The 25051-nt window shown below is 36.6% G+C and overlaps 1 protein-coding gene across 5 annotated transcripts in view; it reads right to left on the reverse strand.

The window, feature by feature from the left end:
- LOC131073169 (kinesin-like protein KIN-7C, mitochondrial) overlaps nt 1-25051 on the reverse strand; it is a 344338-nt gene that overhangs the window by 318180 nt on the left and 1107 nt on the right. For all 5 annotated transcript variants that reach the window (XM_058009569.2, XM_058009568.2, XM_058009570.2 and 2 more), the window contains exons 2-3: nt 24783-24880; nt 22600-22689 (exon numbers count right to left, since the gene is read on the reverse strand). In XM_058009569.2, the coding sequence (XP_057865552.2) occupies nt 22600-22689; nt 24783-24880 (188 nt within the window). The remainder of the gene's footprint in view (nt 1-22599; nt 22690-24782; nt 24881-25051) is intronic.

Raw genomic sequence — 25051 nt, forward strand, 5'->3', positions numbered from 1 at the left:
AGGGAGAGGGAATAAAAGATAGGATAACTAACAACTTAAATAAGGTGATGCACCATATGATCTGAAAAATGACAGGAAAACTCCTTTAAATGCACCTGTTCTACACATATGACATCTCTGAATTCTTATCACAAAAAAGTGTTTCATACAAAGGGTTATTGCTCAAAAACTTGAAAGAAAATGACTTTCACAAACAATTATTTTGATAAACCACAATGCATGACCTGTGATTCATGCATGAGACAGAAAATTCAAGAAAGGTTATTTCACAAATAACACAAAAATGAAAATTGCTCTCAATCACACAATGAAAAAATAACTCAGAAATGAGAAAGGCATAAATTGATATCTGTATTGAAAATTTCTGTCAGAACTGCAAAATGGGTTACAAGATACAAAACTCAGCTAAGCTTGAGAAAAAATCTAGAACCTCTACAAACTGAAATCCTTCCTTCTTTTATGCAAAAAGCCTTCCAAAGGCAAGGATAGGATGACTAGTGCTCAACTGAAAGTCTCCATGAGTGATCTCCAAGTCAAAAATATCTTGAAATCCGAGTAGGGAAAGGAACCCCTACAAAAAGGCTTCAAACTCTGCATAATTGTGTGAAATCAGGTGTAAACACTTGGTCAACTAGAGGTTGACCCATGAAATACTCAAAATCAGGCTCTAACTGCTGAAGAACTAGCCCAAACTCATGAATAACTGCATTCCAAGCCCAAATTCGACCCCAAATTCTTGTAATAACTTCACCTATCTAAGGTTCAACATTTTCCTTCCATGTGCATATTAGGAATGATTTTAAAGACACAATCATAATGAATATTAATTGGATTTATAAGTCATCCAATTAAATATTCATTTTACATTATACATGTGTTTATGGATGGAAGGTGTTGAATCCTAGAGAGGTGAAATATGCACAAAATTCAATTTCCCTTTAAGAATATTGATAGGAAAATCTACTACATGCAAATAAATTAATTTGAATATTTATTAATTATAGTAATGTTGCTAGAATAATTTTCTTTAACATTAATATAATTAACAAATATAAAAATTAATTATCACTTTTTAAATTTAATAAGTCTTAAAAGACTTAGGGGTTTTAAGCCTCCCCACGGCTAGGCAAAGTTTATTATTAACATCTAAGTGGGAGTTTATAGAAACTTCGACCACCATGCATTATTTTTCTTGTTTAACAAAATGCAATCCCATTAAAATGGGAAAAAGAAGATGAAGACAAAATATAGCGATGAAAACCTAAGAATAATCTTCATTTTGCATTTTGAAACTTTACCGAGGAAGAACTGCCGAGCTGCTAGGGTTTTCGGACTGCTGATGAAAATTTGGGAACTGCGTATTTACTCTTCATAGTGCAGCTATCTGGAACATTATTATTCTGCTCCATGCGTTGGAAATTATAGGGTTTTTGGACTGCTGATGGAAACTGGCATTGCATCATTTCTAGAAAAATGAAAGGTATTTTTATTGCATTCTTCGAAAGAATCATTGCGTTTTTTCAGGTTTCCAACTCAAAACTCAGCATTTTGGAATGAGTTTTGATAGTATTTTGGCGCAATCTCTGCAAACTTTTCCTTCACGAAACTCTCACGTTTCCTGTATCTTGCCATCTATGCAATTTTTTATGGATTTTGCTTGAATACTAAGAAGGAATTTCTGCATTTTCTGTACAATCAACTCTGAAATTTCTTCAACTCTGAAAAACTTCATGCACAAAACTCTGAAAAAAAATTTCTTTCACGAAACTCGGCAAATTTGTTTGCTTACAGGTTCTGTTGGTGCGTTTTTCCACGAAACCCTTTCTGCAATTTTCTGGGTTTTTCCTGTATCAATGTGTTGGGTTTTTATTGCATTCTTCGAAAGAAAATTTGGGGTTTTTTGTGTTGGGTATATCACATTATCATGAATGAAATCTCTGCAATTTATGGATCTTAGCTTGCAATTTAAAGAAGAAATCTCTGTTTGTTTCCCTCTGAATGAAACTCTGCTAGTGGGTTTTCACGCACAGGTAGCTCTGCAGACTTTTCACGAAACCCTTTCTGGAATTTTCTGCACGAAATTTACACAAATCTTCATAATACAAAACGTAAATGATTTACTATTATTTCTGCACTGTTCTGAAAAGAATTCTATAAATTCATGTTCTGGGTTCTCTGCATTTCGAAAAGAAAATTTGGGGTTTTTCCTTGCTGAAACCGATAGAAGAAAATTCTGCATTTTTTCGAAAAAGATTTTCTGAGAATTAATTTTCTGTGCTTTAAAAGGAAATTTGGGATTTTAAAACAGCTTGCATTTTAGTCTAAAGAAAAATGCCTTGTCTCTTTGTAAGATCTTACAGTGTGCAAACTCCATCTAATCTTTTCACCAGCCAAAGCATGACTTATTGTTTTGTTTTTTTTGAAAAAACTAACAGGTTGCTTTCCATTCCCATCTTTTACATATTTGAAACCACTAGTTGACAGCCTCCTTGAAGTGAAATTTTTTTTTTTGGGGGTACTAGTCATACATCTAGTATGCAAAGTATCACTGTTGCAATTACATCTTGTGAAACATTATCTTTATCTTCTCTTTTCCCCTACTCTGCCTGCATCTTCAAGGCTGCTTTTACACCATCTTATGCTTCCTGTGCATACCTGCAAGTACCCTTTGAACAATCACATAGTTTTTATGAGCTGGGCTCAACCCTTGTGGGAGCCTCATTTAACCCCACTCATAATAAAACCCCTGAAATTTGCAATTTTTTACTTGTCTCTGCACATTAAACAAACAGTTAGAAAACAATAATTCTCCAAGCAATGAAGATGACCTTTTATTCTTTGTCTTCCAAGATGCTTATTTTTTTCTGTCAAGGGGAGCTTGATTATATGATGCAAATGTATAGGTAAGATTAGTTAGCATTGAGTCATTGCTTAGATCCTTTGATCTAACCCACTTCACCTTTTGATTTTTTACAGGACAAGGAGGAGACTGGAAGAGAACGGATTCCAAAAATGCAGACTTACGACCTCGAGAGCAAACTTATGCCAGCCATATACCCCCAGGCAATGGCTGGTTCCTTTCTTATCTTATTTATGCATTTGCTTTATTTAATTCAGTTTTTCTCCTTTGCTTAGGAAAGTAAGGATTACTCTCATGATCATGTGTGAGAGAAAATTTATTTGTAAATTACTTCTCGTAATACTTTCTTTTGCTCTGTAGATTACTTCTCGTAATCATTTCAACTGTATAAAATATAATGAATAAAATAACAGTTGAAAAATTTCACTTATGTGACTGTAATCTTTGCCTAGGTACTAAAATTTTCCATTGAATTGTAAATATAATGAAAATTTCAGTAACAGTATCATTTGCAATTTTGCATTTTTCTACAAAATTGGATAACTCTATTGTAACTATCGTCTCTTGTGAACCATGGGTTGTCCCATACACAAAAAATGTCAAACTTTGTAAAATCTTTTTTCATTGGTTGCTCTTCACTAAGAGTCATAGCTTCAAGAAAAATTACAAGTCAACAAAAATACCTCATAGTCCTCCATTTGCCAATGAAATAAACCACAAAGAGAATCTATTTCATCCTCTGAACGAAACTGTAACTCCAAAATTCCTTTGTCGCTACCAACCAACCCCAACGCAACAATGCATCGTTGTTTTTTCCATTAATAGAATGACTATAAAGTTCAACTAAAATGCTTGGGTTCCAATAATTACCTTTTGTCCCATTAAAACTCCAAGTACCTTAATACATTGTTGATCTACACCCACCAGTTGAAAAGTTGGAAGTCAAATGGTTGGCTTGTCGAGACTTCTCCAAGTGTCTTTCGCAAGTACATTCATGCTAGACCCACCTGTTAGTCTATTTTGCCTCTCAGTCAAAAATTTACATTGGATAGGTTGTTATGAATTAAAAAATCTTATTTGAAGATGTCTTCAAGGGAGGAAATTAGTAATTTTTGTCCATTTCCCTAATTCATAAGTCATGTCTTTTGCTCCTTTATAATAGAAAGAGTCTGGCCCGTTCATGGGCCTTCTCGGGTTGATCTGATTTCTTCCCCTTTGCCCAATGTAAAATGGGGATTGCTGTAGCAAGGTGGTATAAGGCAAACTTCGATGGAGCCTCTAAAGGCAATCTGGGTGTCTCACATGCAGGGGTTGTTATTAGAGATTGGCATGGTAATATTGTGATGTTGGGAGCTCAAAGACTTGAAAGGGGTACGAATAATGAAGCGGAGGCCCAAGCAGCCCTATTGGTGGTTCAATGGGGCTTGAAATTTGGAGTACAAAATTTGGACCTTGAGGAGGATTCACAAATCATCATTAACGCAATCATCAAAGGTGAAACAAATGCCTGGTATAAATATATCTCTAAAATCATAAATGATTTAAATGTTTTCAAGAATTATAAGGTTACACATGTGAGAAGGACTGGCAATGAGGTGGCGGATGTGTTGTCCAAATGGGCAACATCATTTAAAGTTGTACACAAAACCCATTTGGAAGATTTTTGAAATCTACAAGAGGATAATGTGGCAAAGGTTGTACAAGGGGATCATTAAATACACTCATTTTGTGGTATGGAAAGAATATGGGGATGGGATGGGCCTTTATTTATAGGGCCTCGGGCCCATTTTTGGCAACATTAAGCGCAAGTTATTGTGAGGTGGTGACAAATATGGAGGCCACCTTGAAAGATTCCCACTCCAATTTTCACCCAATCTGATCCAAATTAGGAGATTATGTGCAATGTTTATTTGCTGATAAATCTTTGGCCAGCGTATATTTGGATAGGGTTTGAATGGTTTTTGTTTTTGTTTTGATTGGTTTTGAAATTTTATGCAAGATTCTTGAATATAACATAAAGAGATTGTTGATTGAAACTAATACAATGCATAACACAAAAGGAAGGTAAATAAGTAATTGTCATTTGCTTAAAAGTGTAGTGTACATACCATTAACATGAACTCATAAGTCTGATGCAAGTTTCTAGCCCATAGAAATATAGAGATCAGCTCCAATTAATGTCAAAACCCAAAACACATTCTAGGGTCTGAAACCCTTCTTCCCAAAATGGAGCGGCTAGCTGAAATAGAGCTGGAAAAAGATGGAAATCACCTCTAAAAGGTCGGCCCTGCAACTGATTGAAGAAAACCTGCCCTCTAACTAATAAATCTGCTCAAAGATCCCCAAAAGAGGCTGCCATATGCACATTGAAGCTGAATTTTGATAGAAACTGACACTTGGAGAAATGGGTTTTCGTCCAAATCCCCCAATTCTTCCAGAAATTGACATTCCTAGAAGCCCAAGCTGCTGAAATTCTCATGCAAGCTGCTGATCTGAAAAATGGAGATGTAAGAATGAATTCAAATGATAGGAAAAATGCCTTTTTATCTATTTTGGGGTTACTATTTGGCCTTAAAATCATAAAATATCCTTGAGGGTCTAATTTCTCATTGTGAACTTGGCCCCCTTTTAAAAAACAACTTAAGTTACTAGGATGGGGGGCACTTTTTACTATTCATCTTATATTTCTATGTTACTATTCAATTTTTACTATTAACATAAGGCCAACTTTAATATTTCAATTTTAACCACGGGTTCAACCCTAGAACTCCAATCTGAAAGGCTTGAAAAGCTCCCTACTGAGTTCCACAACCCCCGGTTGGGTCCCCAAACCACACTGCTAACCTACGAGACCCTAATAGTAGGCCAACCTCCGCTCAAGTCTAAGATGCCTAAGGAAGGGACATTACACACCTTTACCCTATACACATCTCGATAATAGTTGGCATTTGTTGGTGAGGTTTCAAACAAACGGATTAAATGTATCTTCAAATTCAGGGATGATGCTTTTGTTCAGATAATGACGATGTTGTTGGGGGAGAGTTTCCTCAAGACCATGCACAAGTATAGGACAAATGTAGATGTGGTGATCATGGTCTTGGCTTGGGGTTTGGAATTGGGAGAAAGGAAGGATGTTTTAGTTCAACTCATGCGGCAGTGTGTGGAGGATGATTAGCTTGGAGGTTTGATAGAGCTCTTGGAGATGTAAATGTCGAGAGCCGGCTTCGATGTTGGGGAAGGGTTGGACATTGATGGAATTCACGAACTGCGTGAATTGGTCCCATACATTTGCTGGCCATTTGGTTTGGACAGAGACAAGCGCAAGGCAGAGGCAGCAATTGCTTGGGACTCTCTCAAGCTTTTTTTGAGAGAAAAAGAGTTGGAGGCTCAATGCCCTGTGGTGGGTGTTGATGCAAGGGGTGGCGTTGTAAAGAAGACTATGAAAGGGAAGGGCAAGTGGAAGATGTCGAGGAAGAGGAGGGCCAAGTTGGGCAAGGTGGCAAATGTGGGTGATGGTGAAGAGATGTGTGGTGGTGAATGGGGAAAGGATGGTGAAGGGTCGAGCGCCTTTGTCCCAAATGTGCCCTAGTTCTGGTCTGCACAACGTAGAGGTGGTTGGTGGCTCCTGTGTTTTTCTCTTCTGTTGTTTTTTGTATTTGTGTAATGTCTCGAATCTCTATAGCTTTTGTGAATTTTCTGGTCTCTGTGTGTGGTGTAGATAATGGTGCCTTCTGTAGTGGTAGTTTTTTGCTAGACGAGGGGCATATGGGTTTCAAGCTGTAATGGCTATAAGGGGTTCCTTTAAGCCCAAATTTTGTTTGATTATTGTAATTTTGGCATATTTTAAAAGAATGTCAAAGCCATGGTGGTCTGTAATGAATTCATGGCGGCTGTATTGGGGGGGTTGCTTGGTGGTGCCTGAAGTTATCAGGCTTTTTATAATCCTAAAATGTAAACTTTTATTTCAATATAATAAAATAAACTATTTTACCGATCAAAAAAACATAATAGAAAGAGTCTAACATTTAAAAACCTTAAGTTTGTCAAGAATCTCCAAGGGGCCTTATTGCTGTGTCATAGCCCACATGCATGGGCAAGCCAATCCACGATGCATGATTTTATGGAGAGTTTGTTTCAAAAGGAGTTTGATTTTTTATAGGAAAGGGCCTTTAAGGTTTTTATCTAATTGGCATTCTTTACACAAGCTACCATGGTGGCTAAGTAGTTTCAAGAATTAATTTGCAAAAAGAGTGCAGGGGTTTTCAGTCCACCTTTGGCATTAGTTTTTAGATCTCCATATACACAGTGTGAGTACTGTGCTCTTTTCAATTTTTGAGTTTGAAGGTAATATTTTAAGATCTTTTTGGCATCCCACATTCAAGGTGCATCCAGGATCAAGAGACAAGGTATAAAATGTTTGTAACTTTGTATGGCTCCCATAGAATGTCATTTCTCTTATCATGTAACTACATTTAGAGGTATGCACATCTAATTCTTAACTTGAAAGAACAAGGTCTGTATTACTGCCAAGACGGTAACAAAAAACCTTACAACTCTCTATGGCTGCTATATGTCAATATTTTGATTTGTTGATTTGCTTGTTTGAAGCACATGGTAAGTGGGCATGATCCTTTTGTTACAATCTTTCAAAGAGGAAAAGAGAAACAGCAGGAAGTAGAAGTTACAATTTGATGATTCAAGATTAAGAAGATGGTGTATTGATTGAAAGTTGAAGGTTTTGGAAGCCCTTGATATCAGCTTTAATAAAGAAAAACAGATCTACCGCATGTATCTCTTTCACTATGTTATTTGTTTTCAAAGCCATGACAGTCTATTTCAGGTATCTTTCATGCACAAAATGAAGGGCAAGATGGGTTAGGAAAGAATTGGGTTGGTTAATGAGCCATTAGAGATTGATTTCTTTTGCCTCTCATATATAGATATACACACAGTTTGCTTTCCATGTAGAAGCTTACAGACTCAAGTGAAAATCTTCAACAGCAAAGATGTGACAATGGTGTAGACAGTTTTGGGCATTCATGAGGTGAACAAAGTCAAGGATGAGACACTCTAAGGATTCCATATGGTAATAACAAAGGCATGAAAATGCATTATTAAAAAACAATATTCCAAAAGGAAATGGGACTACAGGAGGGTAATCACTATGCAAATAAGAGTGCATAGAAGATAGAGTCATAAGGGACAATCACAGTATGTTCGATGTGATAGGTAGAGACCTATCTTCACAACCATTCCAAAATGCATCCACAAAGAAAATAAAGAGTTTAAGCATAGGTGTAATGTCCCCTTTTCCGCTCTAGTTGGTTTTGGGGACTGTTGGCCAATTCCGAGACCCGTTGGTCAATCAGAGGTAGAAATTAGGGTTTCCTATTTTATAGGAGGATGCTTTGGCAGTTTTGGTGGATTGCATGTTGGAATTTTACAATTTTGATTATGGATTCCTTCTTGGTTTTCAGAAAGCTTCGCAATGAGGGTACATGCATAGCAAGCAATGGAGTTTGACCGACTTATTATTTTTAGTAAGTGGTGGCAGAAGCAGCTAAATTATCTAGGTTTTTCTGAGTTTTCTGATAGCTTCGCGATGGTATAACATGCAAATCAATCTGAAGACCTTTTCAGGACTTACTATTTTTAGTAAGTTCGGTAGCTGCTCGGAATGTGGTTAAAATCATTGGAAACACTTACTATTTTTAGTGGTATGCTATTTTTAGTAAGTACTATTTTTAGTAGTGCTATTTTTGGCAAAGGTTCTGCAACTCAGCTCAGTGGCTATTATTGGCAGGATCCTGTGTTCGAACTCAGATGATCATTTTCGGCAATGCAGTTATATACCTTGGCCTCGGCTCTTTTTGGCAGTATTCAGTATTTGGAAGCAAAAGTATTTTTTAATACTTTATTATTTTCCCCTTGGCCCAGGCGTAACTTGTGTATGACATAAAGGGGCCGATTTGATATTTAAATTATCAACTTATAACCTAAGTCTGGACGCCCATGGAGGTATTTTTAATTAAAAAGGATTATGACTTTACATTATATATTTGGTGATTGATTATTTGGGCGGCCACTTAAGGGAGAAATACATTTGTTGCTAAATGAAATATTTTATTACTTGGGGGATTTGGTGAGAAGGAAATGAAGTGAAATGAAATGTAAATTTGAGGAAATTTGAATGCCATTGTTCAATCCCATAATTGGAGGGAGGAGAAGTTCGACTTGGGGAGAAAGTTATAAATAAGTGCCTTGGCCTTCATTTGAATCATCTATTGCTTATCATAACGAAGTGCTGCTGAAATCGTTTTAGACTTTGCTTCGAGGGATGCTTACCTCCTAGTCTCCTTCACTTTCGATCTTGAAAAATAGCCCCTAGCTGAATTTTGTGACCGTTTCTCATTCAGAGGAGCAGATTAAGCTTAAGGAAGATAAAGTTATTTGATGCTTTGATTTTTGGGGTGTTGTTTTCAATGCTGGAGTTTGATGTTTGGTATGGAGCTGATCGTGAAAATCATTCATAAGTCTCTGAGAGTTTAGTCGTGGCTTCTGGGTATTTTTCCTATGTTTTCCTCTTGGTTAGGCATTTTTTTTTGCTAAGTTTCATGGTGTTTGGTGTTCATTTGAATTTTATATAGAGAATCGAACTTTTCAGCTGTAGACGTCTTTGCTGGGAGGTGATAGGGGTTGTGTGTTATGCTGATTATGGTTTGTGGTACCTTTTTCTCAGTGTAGCCTTAGTCGCTTTAAGCCTAGGGCCTTTGGAGTGTGTTTAGAAATAATTTGGGTGTGTTGGGAGTGATTTAGAGGTGTTTGTGAGGATTTTCATGTTGTTGGTCTGTATTTCCAGCCTGCTATTCATTTATATCAGATTTAGTTTTGGGGGGTTGAAGCTGGTTTTTCAGGTGTGTGAGTCTATTGGTGTGGTGTGAAGAGTCTTGATAATAAGTTGCAACTGTTAGTTTGGGTTTTGACATTTGAATATCCATGATGAATCATATTGTAATGCTGGTTAGTAGTACTAACAACAATTTATTTGAGCTCTCTTAGTCCCACTGCATAAGTGGAAGAAGCTGGCCTTGCCGCCTAGTTTGGACAGTGATTCTCGTAATTTTGGAATCCATGTTTGCATTGTAAAGCTGATTAGTAGTACTAACAGCTATATACTTGGATTGTTGCTCTTTGTCCCACTGCATAAGTGGAAGAGGTTGGCTTGCCGCCTTCTTATCTATTGTAACACTGTCCTCCCGTTGAATAAGCGGTTGAGTTGATTGTACTCTCATTTTCAGTCCTCGCGTTGAATAAACAGTTGAGTTGATTGCTATTTCATTTATAGTCCTCCTGTTGCATAAGCGTTCGAGTGATTGTTGTTCTTCAGTTTGTAATCTTCGAGTTGGCTGGTTGCACCACCATACTGTTGTAAAAGTTCTTACACCCGCTGGATAAGCGGAAGGAGCTAGCTTGCTGCCTAGTTTTGTATTTGAGATTTCATTTTCAGTAGTTATTTGAGCTATCGATCCCCTTGACACCGTATGCTCTCACCCTCCCATACTGGGCTCTCGGTGATCAGAAAGTGAAAGGGTTACTTTCAGCATTTCCTTTCTGCGCAAGTTCAATTATTCTAACCTTAAGGGGTGAATCTTGTTGTGTTAAAAATAAAAAAAATTAAGGGGGATATTACAATAGGGTATATCACTAGCATGCTAAATCAAGCTGGGGCGGATTTGGAAGAGCATGAAAACATACCAAAATAAAAGGACAAGTCCCATGAATGGCACAGTCATATTAGAAAATAAAGAAAGCAGTCTCATTGACAGTCAAACAACAAAAGGGAAACAGTGAGCAGCAACGAAAATAATGAGAGTCATAGTGATGAGTAGACAGAGCAAGGAAATTGGAAGGTATGGAGCTTACTTGGTAATACAATAACATAAGATCCTAGAGGGTGCACTGAAAGACATGAAAAAGAGTAGATGAAATGTTGCAGACCTGTAACAATCATGTGACAGTCTGATAGAAAGTTTATTCCAAAACAGAGGAACAACTTGCAATGCAGCAATATTAAGAACCATAGTGCAGCCAACAAAGTTAGAAAAGTGACATTCAAGGAGTGAAAGAAGACAGTCTTAAATGGCTTTACAGTGACCACTTTAATAGAAAGCAGGAAAGTCCAGAGAGAAGGCACATACAGATAAGGTTCTATGTGAAGCATGGTGGAAGGCCAAGAGTTGAAAAGAGATTAAAGAACAGGGACAGTCCAAATGACAGTGAGCATGACAGTGATTGAAGGAAATAGCAGTCCAAAAAACCTTGTAGCAATCAAGAGCATTTGTGAAATGGCAACCATCACATGGAGAGACAGTTTTAGGTGCCAAATGATCAAGTATGAATGTCTCATATAGGGTAGTGAGTGAGAAAGGATAACAGTCACAGTCAATATGGTATTGTTCTTCACATCAAAGATGCAACAGTCAGAAAAGTTAAAAGAGGAAGGAAGAATGCAAGGTTTGACACAATGTCACTAAGTCACAAAAGGCAGTCAAAAAGAGAAGCCATAAGTTCCATTGAATTGTGAGTGTGTATAGAGAAATAGTCAAAACCATCAAAGGACACTTCAAGATCATAAGCATGCAGTCATGTAAACATTGCTATAAATAGAGAACAGCCATGATACCAGGCACAATCCAAAGCATATCACAGTGACAAGGAGATAAGAAATCATCATAGAAGAACATGACAATTAAGGATTAGCAAGAAAAGACAATATACCAGCCAAATAGACAACAACGATTACACTCAGTAAATGGGGATTTAGGATACTTTTAGGTGTTGTTTTGCTTACATAAAGACCTCTTAGGGATAGGTATACATGTGGGCAACTGTTTGGAGTCTTAATGATACATTTTGAATCAGTTTTGAAAGTCTTAAATGCCCTATTTCATTCCTATCCGACCCAAGACCTTTTCAGCTCAAAGTAAACTACAAACACATGCCCCATTACCATAGGAGGTTGCAGCAGTTGATGAGGGTATCTAGGAGCAGTTGCTGACTTTTCTAAGTGGAGGAGAGTATCTAGGAGGAGGTTGAAGACTTCTTCAAACAGTTGAGGCAATATAGGAGGCAGTATGGGCTTTTCCAAAGCATTTCCAGGCATCTAGGAGCTGTTTGAGTAACTTCGTCAACACATGGGTCAATGTAGAAGACTTATCTTCCCATCACTTTTTAGCATTTTGAGGACCTTTAAAATAGGGACAAATCAGCTGGACGCCCAGGAGGTTTGATTAAGTAAAACCAATGTAACACTTGTCTTTTTTCTCAAAACACTTTCCATTATTGTAGCAGGCTGTTGCATATTATAAAGCTCAGCCTTAGTCTTCATTTGGAGGGAATTCTGGCTGTTCTAGCCCATACATTGTAACCAGAAACAAGGTTCTTTTGGCCTAATTATGTTAAGTGACTCTATTTTCAGATATGTACAACTGTTGTAAGCACCTTTTGATTAATGAAACAAGTATTTACCTTCTCTAATCTGCTTTTTGTGTGTAATCATGAATTTTTTATGTATTTCTTTTGCAATTTCATGCAAATCCGATTAAGTATGTCTCATTCCTTCAACACTTATGCAGAGATAAACATGTCTTATATAGGTTGTAGGTTATGTTATAAGTTTGGAAAGCTTTCTAGTTGTAGAAAGTCTGATTTTTCCTTCTAGGACTTAAAAAAACTCTAAATTTCCTATGAAGTGCTGATGTGTGAGTATGTTAAACCTGAGTTGTGTAAGGATTAGCTTGTGCATTGATCAACTGTATGTGTTAAACAGAATGTATAGGTCTGAAAACTAATTTGATGCATCACCCCAGTAGAGTAGGTTTCATTTCCAAGCATTTCTTCCCTTTTCACAGTCAAGAAGTAGTTTTAGGCGATTGTAACCAGGGAACCAGCACTCTCTGAAGGTAGACCTCTAGCTTTCAAATCCCACACCTTGAGAGGTCATCCAATGTTTCACCAATAAGCGGAGTTTTCTCAACTTGGCGAGGGTGCATTATTTGGTGATAACACCACCATCAACAATTGTATTGGTGAGATTACTTCCAAGGATCTCAATATTCACCACCGTTGGTTTCTTTGTCATGCTAACTATCAATAACATTGGATCAATCACTTGGTCACCCAATAGCGGAGATTTACTTATTGGATCTTCATTCTCACCAGATTCTAAATGGATCGCAGCATGCATTGTCTCATTCTCCCTCAATACAATAGAATTTTGAAGTTCAAGAATACATTGTAATAAATCCACTACTTCAGCTGGTACCATAATTTGAAGTACTTGCATTGCAATATTTTTCTTGGACTGTAATTGATTTTTTACCATACTTGCGTTTGCATTTGAGGGTCGGCGCTTGTTATCCATAGAATTCTCCACTTCAACCCTTGCTTCAAGAAGCCTTTCTTTTTTTGTATGTTGGTTTTTAGTACATAGTCTTTTTTGCTTGGGTATCAGTATTGGCTAATACTTCATTTTGCTAGTCAACATCAATTAGGTTGATGCTAGCCTTTTTCTTTGAACATTTTGTGTCTTCAAGTCCACACCATTTGCACAATAATTGCACTTTGTCCTACTTGTTCTGGCAATCTCTCACAAAGCGTCCCCATTCGCTACATTAAACGCATTGTATGATAAGGCATCCTTTGGGGACATACTGTATTTGGCTTTGAACTCCTCTTTTTTTTATTTCAATAACTACCTAGAGTTGTATTTTGTGGCTTCAATGGAGTGGACTACTCTCACTGCATAAAGAGTATTTATGTACTACTAGTCTTCAAATTATTTGGCACTCCTTTATTGAATGATCCATAACTTGGCAAATCTCACAAAACATCTTTCTAGGACAATTACCTTTTGTGTGCCCCTCTCGGTAATTTCTTTGTTGGTTTCTTTCTCGACCTTCAATTCTTTCATCATTGGAGCATGTCCCTTCGAAGCACTTGCACCATTCCCGATTCCTTATCACTATTGTCATTTGACCTTCCATCTTCTTTAATTTTCATTTACTATATAAGGGCATTTTATCTTCACTTTTGATGTCCATTGCCTGATTGTAGGCTTCAAAATAGGGTAAGGGTGGTAGTATCTTCATCTTTTTTCTTAATGACAAAAGTTGGCCTTAATGAACCATCGCTTTTTTAGGTCATCATCCAATTCTATTTCCAATTTTACCAACATTTCTTTAAGTCTACAACTATAAGCTCATGCGTTTTCATGCTTACCTTGTTTTTTGTGGTAAATTTTTGCTACTATTTAATTATCATCACGAAGCAATTTAAACTCTTCTTCAAAAACCTTCTTTAATCTCTCCCATATATTTCGAGAGGCTTGGTCAATTCTTGTATACCAATAAATCACTACACCTCGTAGGGTGGTTGGAAAAGATCATAGCCAAATTGTTTTATCATCTTGCCTATTTGCTGTCCAGATTGTTTTAGAAATCTTACAATGTCATACAAGGTCCTCTAATCCATTGCCTACAAACTTGGGCAATTTTTGCATTTTTCCATTAGGGCTTACCATAATCTTATTCTGATGAAAACCTCAGGCCTAGAAACTACTTGCTAGGGAGTGTTTTGATTCAAATGTTCTAGTTCTTCTCTAGCACTCTCAGCCACATAGGAATCCACAACTCTTCCCTCGTCTTTAGCCTTCCTTGCACTTGTTTCACCTTCATATTTTCTCTTATATACCCTTGGCTTGGATTCTCCTTCAATTGACAACCTTTCACTGCTCCGAAGGCTACTCTCATACAATTCTATGAAGGAATGTGACTTTGTATCCCAACTTCCCTCATCTACAGAAAGTTGTCTTGACTTTTCAACTTGACTATGTTCTCAGGAAGGGCTCTCTAACTTGGGATCATTTAGTTATATTTTTCTCAAGTGTAATCTCATCCTTCATTCCCTTTGCTCAATGATCCTTAAAAATCTCTTAATCTCATGGTCTTGACCACCATGTGAACTCTTCTCTCCATTGTTGGGATTTAAGGGCATGAAGTGCTCAAATCTGACCGGATTTCTTTTAAGTCAATAGCACCAAATGTTTACTGCTCTATCTGATAAACTAAATGTAAGGAAATTATGTTAGTCCTCACATAAGTGTTTAGGTTAGCTATCAAGTTGTTGAGAAACAATTTAATAGTATTGTTAGAATGAATTATTAATTGTTATGTGAGTGATTGTAGGAATACAAGTTGTTGGAACTTGGAACAACTCACATTATTAGGGAGCGGTTCCTATGATGTAGGAGATTAAACTCCAATGTGTGTATGTATTGAATGGAATGGAAGAAAAGAATATCATAATATTATTTAGAGTATAATGTTTTTCAGTTACTATGCTTAAATCGTCAAATTGGTATCTGAGCTTTAATAATGCTGTCCTCAATTTTTGATTTCAAAAATTGGACTATCATATAGAATTTTTTGTTAAAAAATGAAAATTTTACTCTATGGCACGCTTCCCGAGGAAGAAATTCGCCCCATCCTTGGACTGGATCGATCGTTGATCCATCCCCAAGCTACGTTTCGAATTTCGTCGCGTTTCGAGTCCATTTGCTATGTTTTTGCTTCAATGTAGGGGAATTTTTCGATAATTACCAGTAACTGGTAATTTGTTTTTCAAAACCCCCTTGAAGCTTTTTGGCTTGTAGGGGAATTTTTCTCCAACTGCAAGTTTTTATAAAACTTGTAATGAGGGTTTTAAAACCCCCATTACCAGTAGTTTGACTTTAAGTTAAAATAAAACTTGTAAATGGGATTTTAAAACCCCTTTACATGTTTTAAGTGAAATCACTTGTAAAGGGAATTTTATTTCCCTATTACAAGTAATTTAACTTGTAATTTCTTTTCTAAAACCCGAAATTGGCCTTAGAGGCAAAAATATGAACATTTTGAAAAACTTCTTGTTTTGTTTCCAAAACCCGAAATTCTTCCATGCCATTGCAAGCTGATTTGGGTTCGAATTTTTTGGAGGAAATGTAGGGATTCCTTCCAAATGTGGATTTGCTGCAACTTTGAAGGATTCAAACCCATTTTCCACGCATTCATTAAACCTTTTTTTCGCCATTTGTCTTCTTCAAAGCGTTTTTTTTTTAATCATGCATTCATGCGATTTACCATGGTTTGGGGGTTCGAATCTATCTATTCCTAAGGCGTTTTTGGCTCAACCATAAATGCGTTGGATTCTAAGCATTTATCAAACCATTTTATGCGCATTTTTGGTTTCGGATTTGCAAAAAAGGCCCTAAAAACTGGTCACGTGTTTTGTTGTTTTGCACATTCTTCACCTAAGAGGTATGCTTTCAATCCTAAATCATTTTTGCTTAGTATTGTATTTAATGATGAAAGAAATCAGTTTTGAACCATCTCCTTGGCATTTTTACGTGGCATTTTTATAGCAAATCAGTTTTGCTTTTGTCACAATGCGTGGCTAAGTTTTTCCCCCTATGTAAATTCTATTTAAAGGGCATCATCTTCCATGTTGGGTTGATTCTCCAAGTTTGGATTTCTTCTCAACCTTGCAAGGTAATTTTTATTTTTGTATTTCTTTCTTTTTTTTTTTCCTTGCACTTTCTTGTTTAGTTTTAGTTTTGTTCATGTTCATAACAGGTTTATGAGAGAAAATTCCCCATTTTACAAAGAAATTTGTAAAGTAAAGTTGTTCTTCCCCTTTGTAATTCTCCTTCTTTACTTGCATTCGGGTTTTAGAAACCCGATTGCAAGTAAGAGGAAAATTTGTGTTCTTCCCCTTTTTGAACAAAGACTTAACCTTCTTTGGTCCAAAAAATCAAGTTTCAAGATAAGAAAGATGTGCTCTTCCCAATTTGCAATTTTCCCAATTTGCAAAGAAATTTGCAAGTGTGAAAAGTTCTACCTCAAGATGTGTTCTTCCCTTTTTGGACAAAGACTTAACCTTCTTTAGTCCAAAAATCAAGTTTCAATGACGAAAAAATCAAGTTCTTCCCAATTTTGGGTTTTGAAATCCGGATTGCAAGTTGAAAGTTCTTCCCATTTTGGCATGACAAAGTTCCAAGTGATCTTCCCATAATTCATTTTTACCTATACGCTTCCAATTCCCTCATCCGAACTTATCATCTTCGTCATTTCCCGCATGCCTAAATACATTTTTTTCGTCCATTCCTTCGATTTTCAGTTTGTAAATAAGTTTGCATTTGGATTTAGAAAACCAATTGCAAATGTGTTCTTCCCAACTTCCAAACTGAAAATTCATCCTCCTTCCATTTATTCATGCTTCGTGTTTTGCAAGTATAATTGCATTTGGAATTTGGAAACCCAATTGCACGTTTGTACTTCCCTCTTGTGTACTTGCAAAACATGTTTCAAAACCCGACATAAGTCAAAAGCTTATTTTTCCACCTCTTATATTTCCTCTCACAAAGCCAAAGTACGAAAGTTGAACTTTCCCATTTGGAGGAGTGAAAATGTCTAAAGCTACTGACTTTGATGTTGCCTTGATACTCTTGGATTTACATTGCAGCATTCCCAGTTATTTCCAGATGACAGATGTATCATCATCTCCCACTCCAAAAAAGATGAAATATAGGTATGATAAATACCAAAATGAAGTTCTGCAGTCACAGGTTTCCTCCTCCCTTGATCATATCAAGGATACTGAGATAGGGCATGTTGACATGTCCGAATTCATACAAAGGATTGAAGATCCGAAGGAGGGGGATATGCAACGGTTGTTGGACAGCCATATCCATCATGCCGCATCCTTTCCAATTGCTGCCCTAGAACCGGAATTTGTTCTAGCATGTGCCCATCATTTTGATAAAGAGACACGAGTTATTAAAAATGATGATGGAGAAGTGATCATTCGCCTAGATGCAGAAGCTATAGAGAGGGTTTTCAAAATACCTTCTGAAACCATTTATACAGACTCTAGAGATCTCCAAGCAAAGTGCAGCTGAATACTTTGCCAAAAGGGAGAAAGACTATAAGCGTCATATCAACAAATGGATTCATGAACCTCGCACTGCGCTTACCAGATGGGCAAAGTTATATCAATCTGATTTCAAGAATGAGATCGGTGATACTATTACTCTTCTGAGCCGTATGATGGGATTGGAGCATTCCAATGTTTTTGAACCTTGGATGTACCAATTTATTATGTTAATAAGGCAGTCTCAGCACATCTGTTGGGGTGAGATCATCAGTGATGCTTTGTGTGAACAACTTGCAATCGTCTCTACTACCTTCACCTTCTACATGAATTCATATCTCGTGTATATTGCTGCGTCACTTGGACATTTCCTAGGTCTTTCCACCAAGGGTGACCGCATGCTTGTACCGGTTTGGGAATACTATGATCAGTTGCCTCTAAGATCAAGTAGGTCTCATTTCAGAAGGGTTCAGGACGCTTTCTTTGGTCATTATTTGTGTCAATTTGACAAGAACCTGAAGAACAAAAGAGTCTCAGATGAAGCATGGGAAAAGGTGAAAGAATATGGTTGTTTGTTTCTCCAATTTCCAACTTTTACCTACATGAGAGTTGGACGCTATGGCGGGCAGCCTTACATGCTCCCACGATACCCAACAGATAAGATTATTCTCATGGAATTGGGGAGGCAGATCATGGCTGTGCATACACATCAGTCAGTTAAGCACAAGGTTGGCATGGGTATTTCTTCCAACAACCCATTGAAGATTGGTCAATATTCTCTAATGACTTCAATCAAGGCCAGGGCTATGGAGACCGAGTTGCAGGAAATTAGACTCAAAAGATTCAAACCTAGAGCTGATTTCGATTACCGAGGCATGAAGGAGAAGATCAAGAAGACCTTCATCCATGTACATCGGATAGAAGATATCTAGGTTGATCTCCGTACTAAAAAGGAGATTCGCAAGATGGATTACTGCCGACTCACTGCAGAACAGATTGTGGATCTAAACCTCGTGAACGTGCCACAAGGGATGATTGATGATGGCAACATTCTTGATCCTGAGTTTGTCAATCAGAATGTTGATGAGGCTCCACTTCCTTCTATCCACTGGTTCCATAAGGAAGGCACTTCTATCTTGGATAGATTTCAGTCAGTTCTTGCCAATACCAATATCTGGCTTAAGAACAATGGTGTCAAGCTCATTAAGATTAAGGTTGGGAAAGAAGATGATTCTACAGGTCCTCTTGGACGGAAGTTTGAAATTCAACTAGACAATAAAGAAGGTGCATCCTCTTCTAGTACGAGGATTAAATTGCGAGTCAGACGTGCAATGGTGCTTCCTCCTCAGGAAATAACAGTTCAAGGCAAGGAGAAGCCACAATTGGAAATTCATGTGATTGATCCTGAAGCTTCAGAGGAAGAAACTCAATCTAATAATGCTCCTCAGTCGCTTTCTACAAAGTCCCCACATAATTCTCTTTCTTCACTTCCTATTGAGGTACCCATGTTTCCTCCTCTGATAGATGTGAGCTCTCAATCTGCCCCTTCAGTTTCAGAATCTCCACAGAACGTCCTTCCACTTTCAGCAGCAGAACCATCTCAAGGTCATTCTTAGGAAAATTTGTTGAATATCTTTTCAGATGATCCTTCATATGTACCTGTGTCTGATATTGATACTTCTATGACCTGTTTTGATGAGTTCATGACATCTTCATCACATCCTGTCATCATTCAGTAGACTACGGTGGCTATTCAGACGGACACTTCTCCCAAGGTCACCACAGTTATTCAAACAGAAATTGCTTCTCCCTCTATCCCAGAATCAGAGTTAATGGCTTTATCTCCATGGCTCAGTTCCTTCACTACAAAGAGGAAGAAGCAGGTGATCTCACCTAATGCCTTTGACTACCAACAGTTGAAACAATCAAAAGCTAAAGCTGTTAAGAGGGCAAAGACAGTTTCGAGGGTGACTGTTGATGAAAATTGGATGAGAGTGGCAGAAATTGCTGAACCAATATCAGATAAACTAGTTGAAGAAATGCAAGCAGCTGATTATCGGATCACCAAAGTGCAACTGGGTAAGCAGACTCATGAGGTTGTCAAGTATGATGCTCAACAAACAGTGGCTACATTGGTACAACGGTATGATGAGGTGTTGACCAAGAAAGATCAATTGGAAGTAGAGAATCAAAGACTCATGGCAGCCATCCAAAGTATTACTCAACCTTCAAGTGGAGAAGGCCAAGCACCTATTTCTTCCAGGGTCAATGAACCAATCCAAGGTATCGAGAGAGCCGCCCAAAAGGTTCAAGCCTTAGACACCTAGGTTGATCAATTGCATGACTTATGTTCACAAGTCATAAGACAGGTATTTGAAACAATGGTTAAATTGGAGATAATTGAAGATAAGTTGAATCAAATCTTGGGTGCTTTCAAACTAAATTTGGAGAAGGTTGAGGGAAATTTAGTTTCTTGGTGAAAGATGCCTCAACATCAGTTGGGCGTTCTTTAGGTGCATGACGTAATTCCTTCCAAAGTCATGTACATTGAATGTGAGGAACTTCTGGAGAACAAATCTCTTGTTCTCAAATCACTCATTGAAGAAATTGATGAGACCTTAAAGTTGCGTGAAGCAGTCTTTCAAGATGTTACCTCCCATTGTAAAAAGGCATCCTGCGACATTTTAAATCAGAATGATGAGCTACTGCCCGAGGAAGAAGTTCTTGCAGATCTGCAACTCAAGATTCATGATGAATGGAGAAGTGAGCAATTCTCAGTCGCTTCCATTCAAATATTGATTAAGTATCAAACTGAGTTGCAGGAAATCCGGTCAGCATTGGAAAAGGGCAATTCCACGCTATGCCAATGCCATGATGTCATCGTAAAGACTAGGGTGGTGGCTATGAACACTCATGAACCAGATCCTGATGAATTGCAGAAAGTTATTCAGAAGTTCGAATTGTTCATATCTTCAAGAGGTGCAACTTAAGTGTTTTTAACACTTGTTGTAAAATTTTAAAATTGTAATTTCAGAATTGTAGTTTCCCTTTCGGCAAGTTTACTAGTAAAAACATTTTTGTAATTGCAAGTTGTCATCACTTGCATTTTTGTAGTTGCAAGTTGTCATCACTTGCATTTTTGTAATTGCAAGTTGTCATTACCTGCACTTTTGTAATTACTTGTAAGGCAACTACAAGTTGTGTCCGATTAGGATTGTAGTTGGAATAAGTCTTAGTTAGTTAATGAAGTCATAATTAGTTGTTGAATAGGTCTTGGTGGTTGAGGGAATTTCTCAAGTTAGTTAGGATCCTCCCACCTTTATCTCAAGGCTCCTCTCCTATAAATAGAAGAGAGGGTCCATTGTAATCTTTATCTTTTGGGAAAGCAAGCAAAAACTCTGCCAAATTTACAGCAAGAAGTCTTTGAGCTTATGTATGTGAATTGAAGGTTTTGAAAAATAATAAAGAAGGATTACTCAAGTTTTGAGTCTTTGAGCTACAAGTTTGAGTTTGACTCTTTTTATTTATTCTATGCAAAGTGTTTCTAAAGGAGCTTAGTCCAATCTGATTTGAAGTCTTTGAGCTGCAAGTAGAGAAGATTAATTAAAATAGGAAAATCTCTAGAAGGAGCAGCAAGTCTTTGAGCTTGCGTCTATTCTTGAGGAAAAATTACTGTTTGATAAGAAATAGCAGCAAGTCTTTGAGCTTGCATTATTTCTTGTCTTTGTGTTGAAAGAAAAGATTATTCCAGTCTTTGAGCTGTTATCTTTTATTCGTTGTAAAATTTAGTATAGCAAAGGATAGATAGGACTCCCAATAGTCAAGTCTTTGAGCTTGATATTGTTGTCTCGTCCCGAAGGAAGTGACGGAAGTCTTTGCGCTTTCAGAAAACTTCATTTCCTTTCTCTCATTTCACTTGAAAGTAGTTACTATTGTTCATATTCAATCGCTATCCTTTTCAATGAAGAGAAAAGGATATTGTCTTTCTTGAAGAAAGAAGGAAGACCGTTGTACCATCCTGTTTTTATTTCAGTTTTAGTTAGATGGGGGGAGCCTTCCCTTAATTAGGAGAGTTTTTACTCGTGTGCTGTGGTTGAAACCACAATTTTGTATATTTCCCCAAGTGTACAAAATTTTCAACCAACAAATAAAATGGGTTGGTGAGATTATTCTCCCACCCGATAATGAAGAGCTACATAAGTAAGAGCAGATCAGATGCTATAGGACATGATCAATCGAAGAAGGGTCAGATCTGATATAGATAACCAGATCTCAGATATACAAAAGCTTAATGTTACAAGTGTAATTTGATGTTAAGTAATGGGTTCTTGTGTTAGACAATATACTAAATCTTATTTACAATTACTCTCCTATGAACAATATGTATGCAATCTAGGGCAAAAACTAGGGCAAAACGAGAAGGGGACATTACATGAACTAAATTTTGTAAGTGGATGCATTTATTTCATTGGCATTTAATTTGTCTGACATTTAAGGGTAGGAAAACTTTGTTAGTGAACTCAAAAACAAAAGAAAACTATCAGTTTTTTAGCAACAACAGAAACATCTAGAATCAATAAAACTGACAAGTACAAGCCTCCAATTTTGTTTTAGAAAACACTACACCCACAATTCAATATGCTATGATTGCAAATTATAGAGAGAACTATTAATTTTGATGCAAGAAATGACTTTAAAACAGCCAACATTCTTGTGAAGAAACTAATCAGAGAAAAAGAGCAAGAACATAATAGACTGTCAAATGCACATACCATCAATTCCTTCCATGGCGCCCCTAACAACATGGGAAGCAGCTACATCGTAAACACTTCCAGTTGGTGTTTCAGGACCAAAAACTTTATCTGCAACATTTACAAAATATACAAAAAGCCCCGAAATGTCAGATTATAACGTGTCCAATGAAGTTTTTATTTCATTTCATCTCCAAGGCTAAGATGACAGTACATAACTTTGATTGAATGATGATTAATATTTTAAAACACGTGACATGTACAAGCTACTGATGATGCATCAAGAGTTTACCTGTAATAATGTTTCTTAAAATTTTGAGAATGAGAAAACAGAAATGCCTTTGTTTTTCCATATTGAAAATGGTAGTAGAAAAACAAGAACTACCTTTTTCTTCAAATAGTAGCATATTTCTCATAAAAAATCATAACTATCAAATGTAATGCATAATTATATTATTAGAATTGATCTATCTCTATCATCACTTTCAAAGAACTGCAAACATGACACTATGAACATGAGCAGAAAAGAAGTCAATTCTCAAATGTGACTTAAAACTTGCATGATCACAAATGAATCATACTCCAAGGTAACAAAAATATGTCAAGAGAAGTTTGAAGAACTAGCCATCACTCAAAGCTTTTATTAAATATCTAAGAGATAAAAAGCTACCGCTTTCAAACTCAATGAGATTGTCTCACCAGCAATTTGTAAAAAGAAATGAAGCCAAGAAGGAAACAAGATATCACAATTTCATAAAAGCGTATCAATGCTACTCAAAACTATAAACATCAGAAAAAAACTTCAGCATATTAAGAGCAGAACCTACAGTAAACCACTTACAGTGCCTTTGATGTTTTCAAGGTCAAAATTAATATATTCCGTCTTGCTCTTTTTAAGCTTGCATCCATCAAAGCTCCCTTGAATTTGGAAAGCATCTTTTACATGGACATAAATAATTTGAAATTTCCTAGAGTTGGAATATGGTAAGTCTGAATTTTACATGGCATGACATGCATGACTAACTCCAATGACAACAATTTTCCATTCACTATCACCTCCTAAGTTGACATGATATCTATTTTTCTAAATGTTTATTTCCATAAGAGAATCCTGTATTTGTAAGCTACAAATATTACAAAGACATTTATGGTTTAATGGTTTCACACTTCCAACTCCCACATACCAACTTCCAACTGTTTTCCTCCATTTTAATTTGCTTCCATCTTCCTCTAACCTACTTAAAGATGGATTTGACTGATTTATGACTGTAGTTAACATACTACCTATAAAGGATGTTTTCATCAGAAGTCCTGATAGATACCATAGAATTCAAACCAATGTGCTATTACATAAAATTCCAATATCAAAAGTATCAAATTACTATGTTTAACCCATATAAAAACTTTGAGTCATGAAATCATAAGCACTCCTTGTTGCACAAGCATAGCACATCCTATCTAACTTTTTTTCTTAATAATAATAATTGAACAAGTTTTGTCCTTGTTTGGACAACCTGGTCACAGGTCTTCAGTAAGTACAATATACCCTGAAATATTTGAACTTTGGTTTGGATTTATATCACGTGTTAGTTCATTGATAAGTAGAATTCTACTTCGTAACATACTAGTAACCAGTGACAGAATCTTATCACCCATTGATCTCTGTTTTCTTTCTCTTCCCCTTCATTGCATGCATGGCATCAAATTTGATTCACATCCTTACAATCCATTCATAATGGAAAACAAATACGTAAGTCAGAAAACACTCCAAGAGTTTGAGTATTTAGCTGTATATATCCTAAAGTCAACATATTGCAGAAACATATTGAATGTTCACAATAAACCTTAAACTTGAGCAATGCACAAGAAAGTTTACCAACTAAAATAGTAAATCTAGCACAGTGCACAAGCGATTTTACTACCTCACCATATAAAGCCTAAATTCAGCAAAACGCACAAAAATTTGTACAGCATAAATCATGAATCTATCACAATACATAAACAGAATTTATTATTCCACCATATTAAGCTTAAATCAATCACAATATACAAACGGTTTCACAATATACAGTGTAAATCTTAATTCTGTCCAATGCATAAACAATTTTACTGCGTACACCTTTGCATTGCAAATCTTAGGAAACTTAAATTCCATAAAATCACACAAAAAAATTAAAGCGAACACAATGTATAGAAAACTTTACCGTATGCAAAGGCTGTAGAGGGATTATACTCGCTTCTCACCAACGTATCTCCATCTGGATACCATGCACTCTGATCTCCTCTCTGAATTTCCCTCCAACTGTGAAAACATCCATAGCAATTAAAAAACGTATCAAACACAGAGATAAAAACAAACAAACAAAAAATCAAATAAACAAAAGAGAAACTTCAAAATCACCTCAAAACTTCAGTAGCTATAAATTTCAGACAATCTAAAAGACAAACTGAAAAAGATGATGGAAAACAAAAA

Source organism: Cryptomeria japonica, chromosome 1 (assembly GCF_030272615.1).
Source record: "Cryptomeria japonica chromosome 1, Sugi_1.0, whole genome shotgun sequence".
Taxonomy (NCBI): Eukaryota; Viridiplantae; Streptophyta; class Pinopsida; order Cupressales; family Cupressaceae; genus Cryptomeria; species Cryptomeria japonica.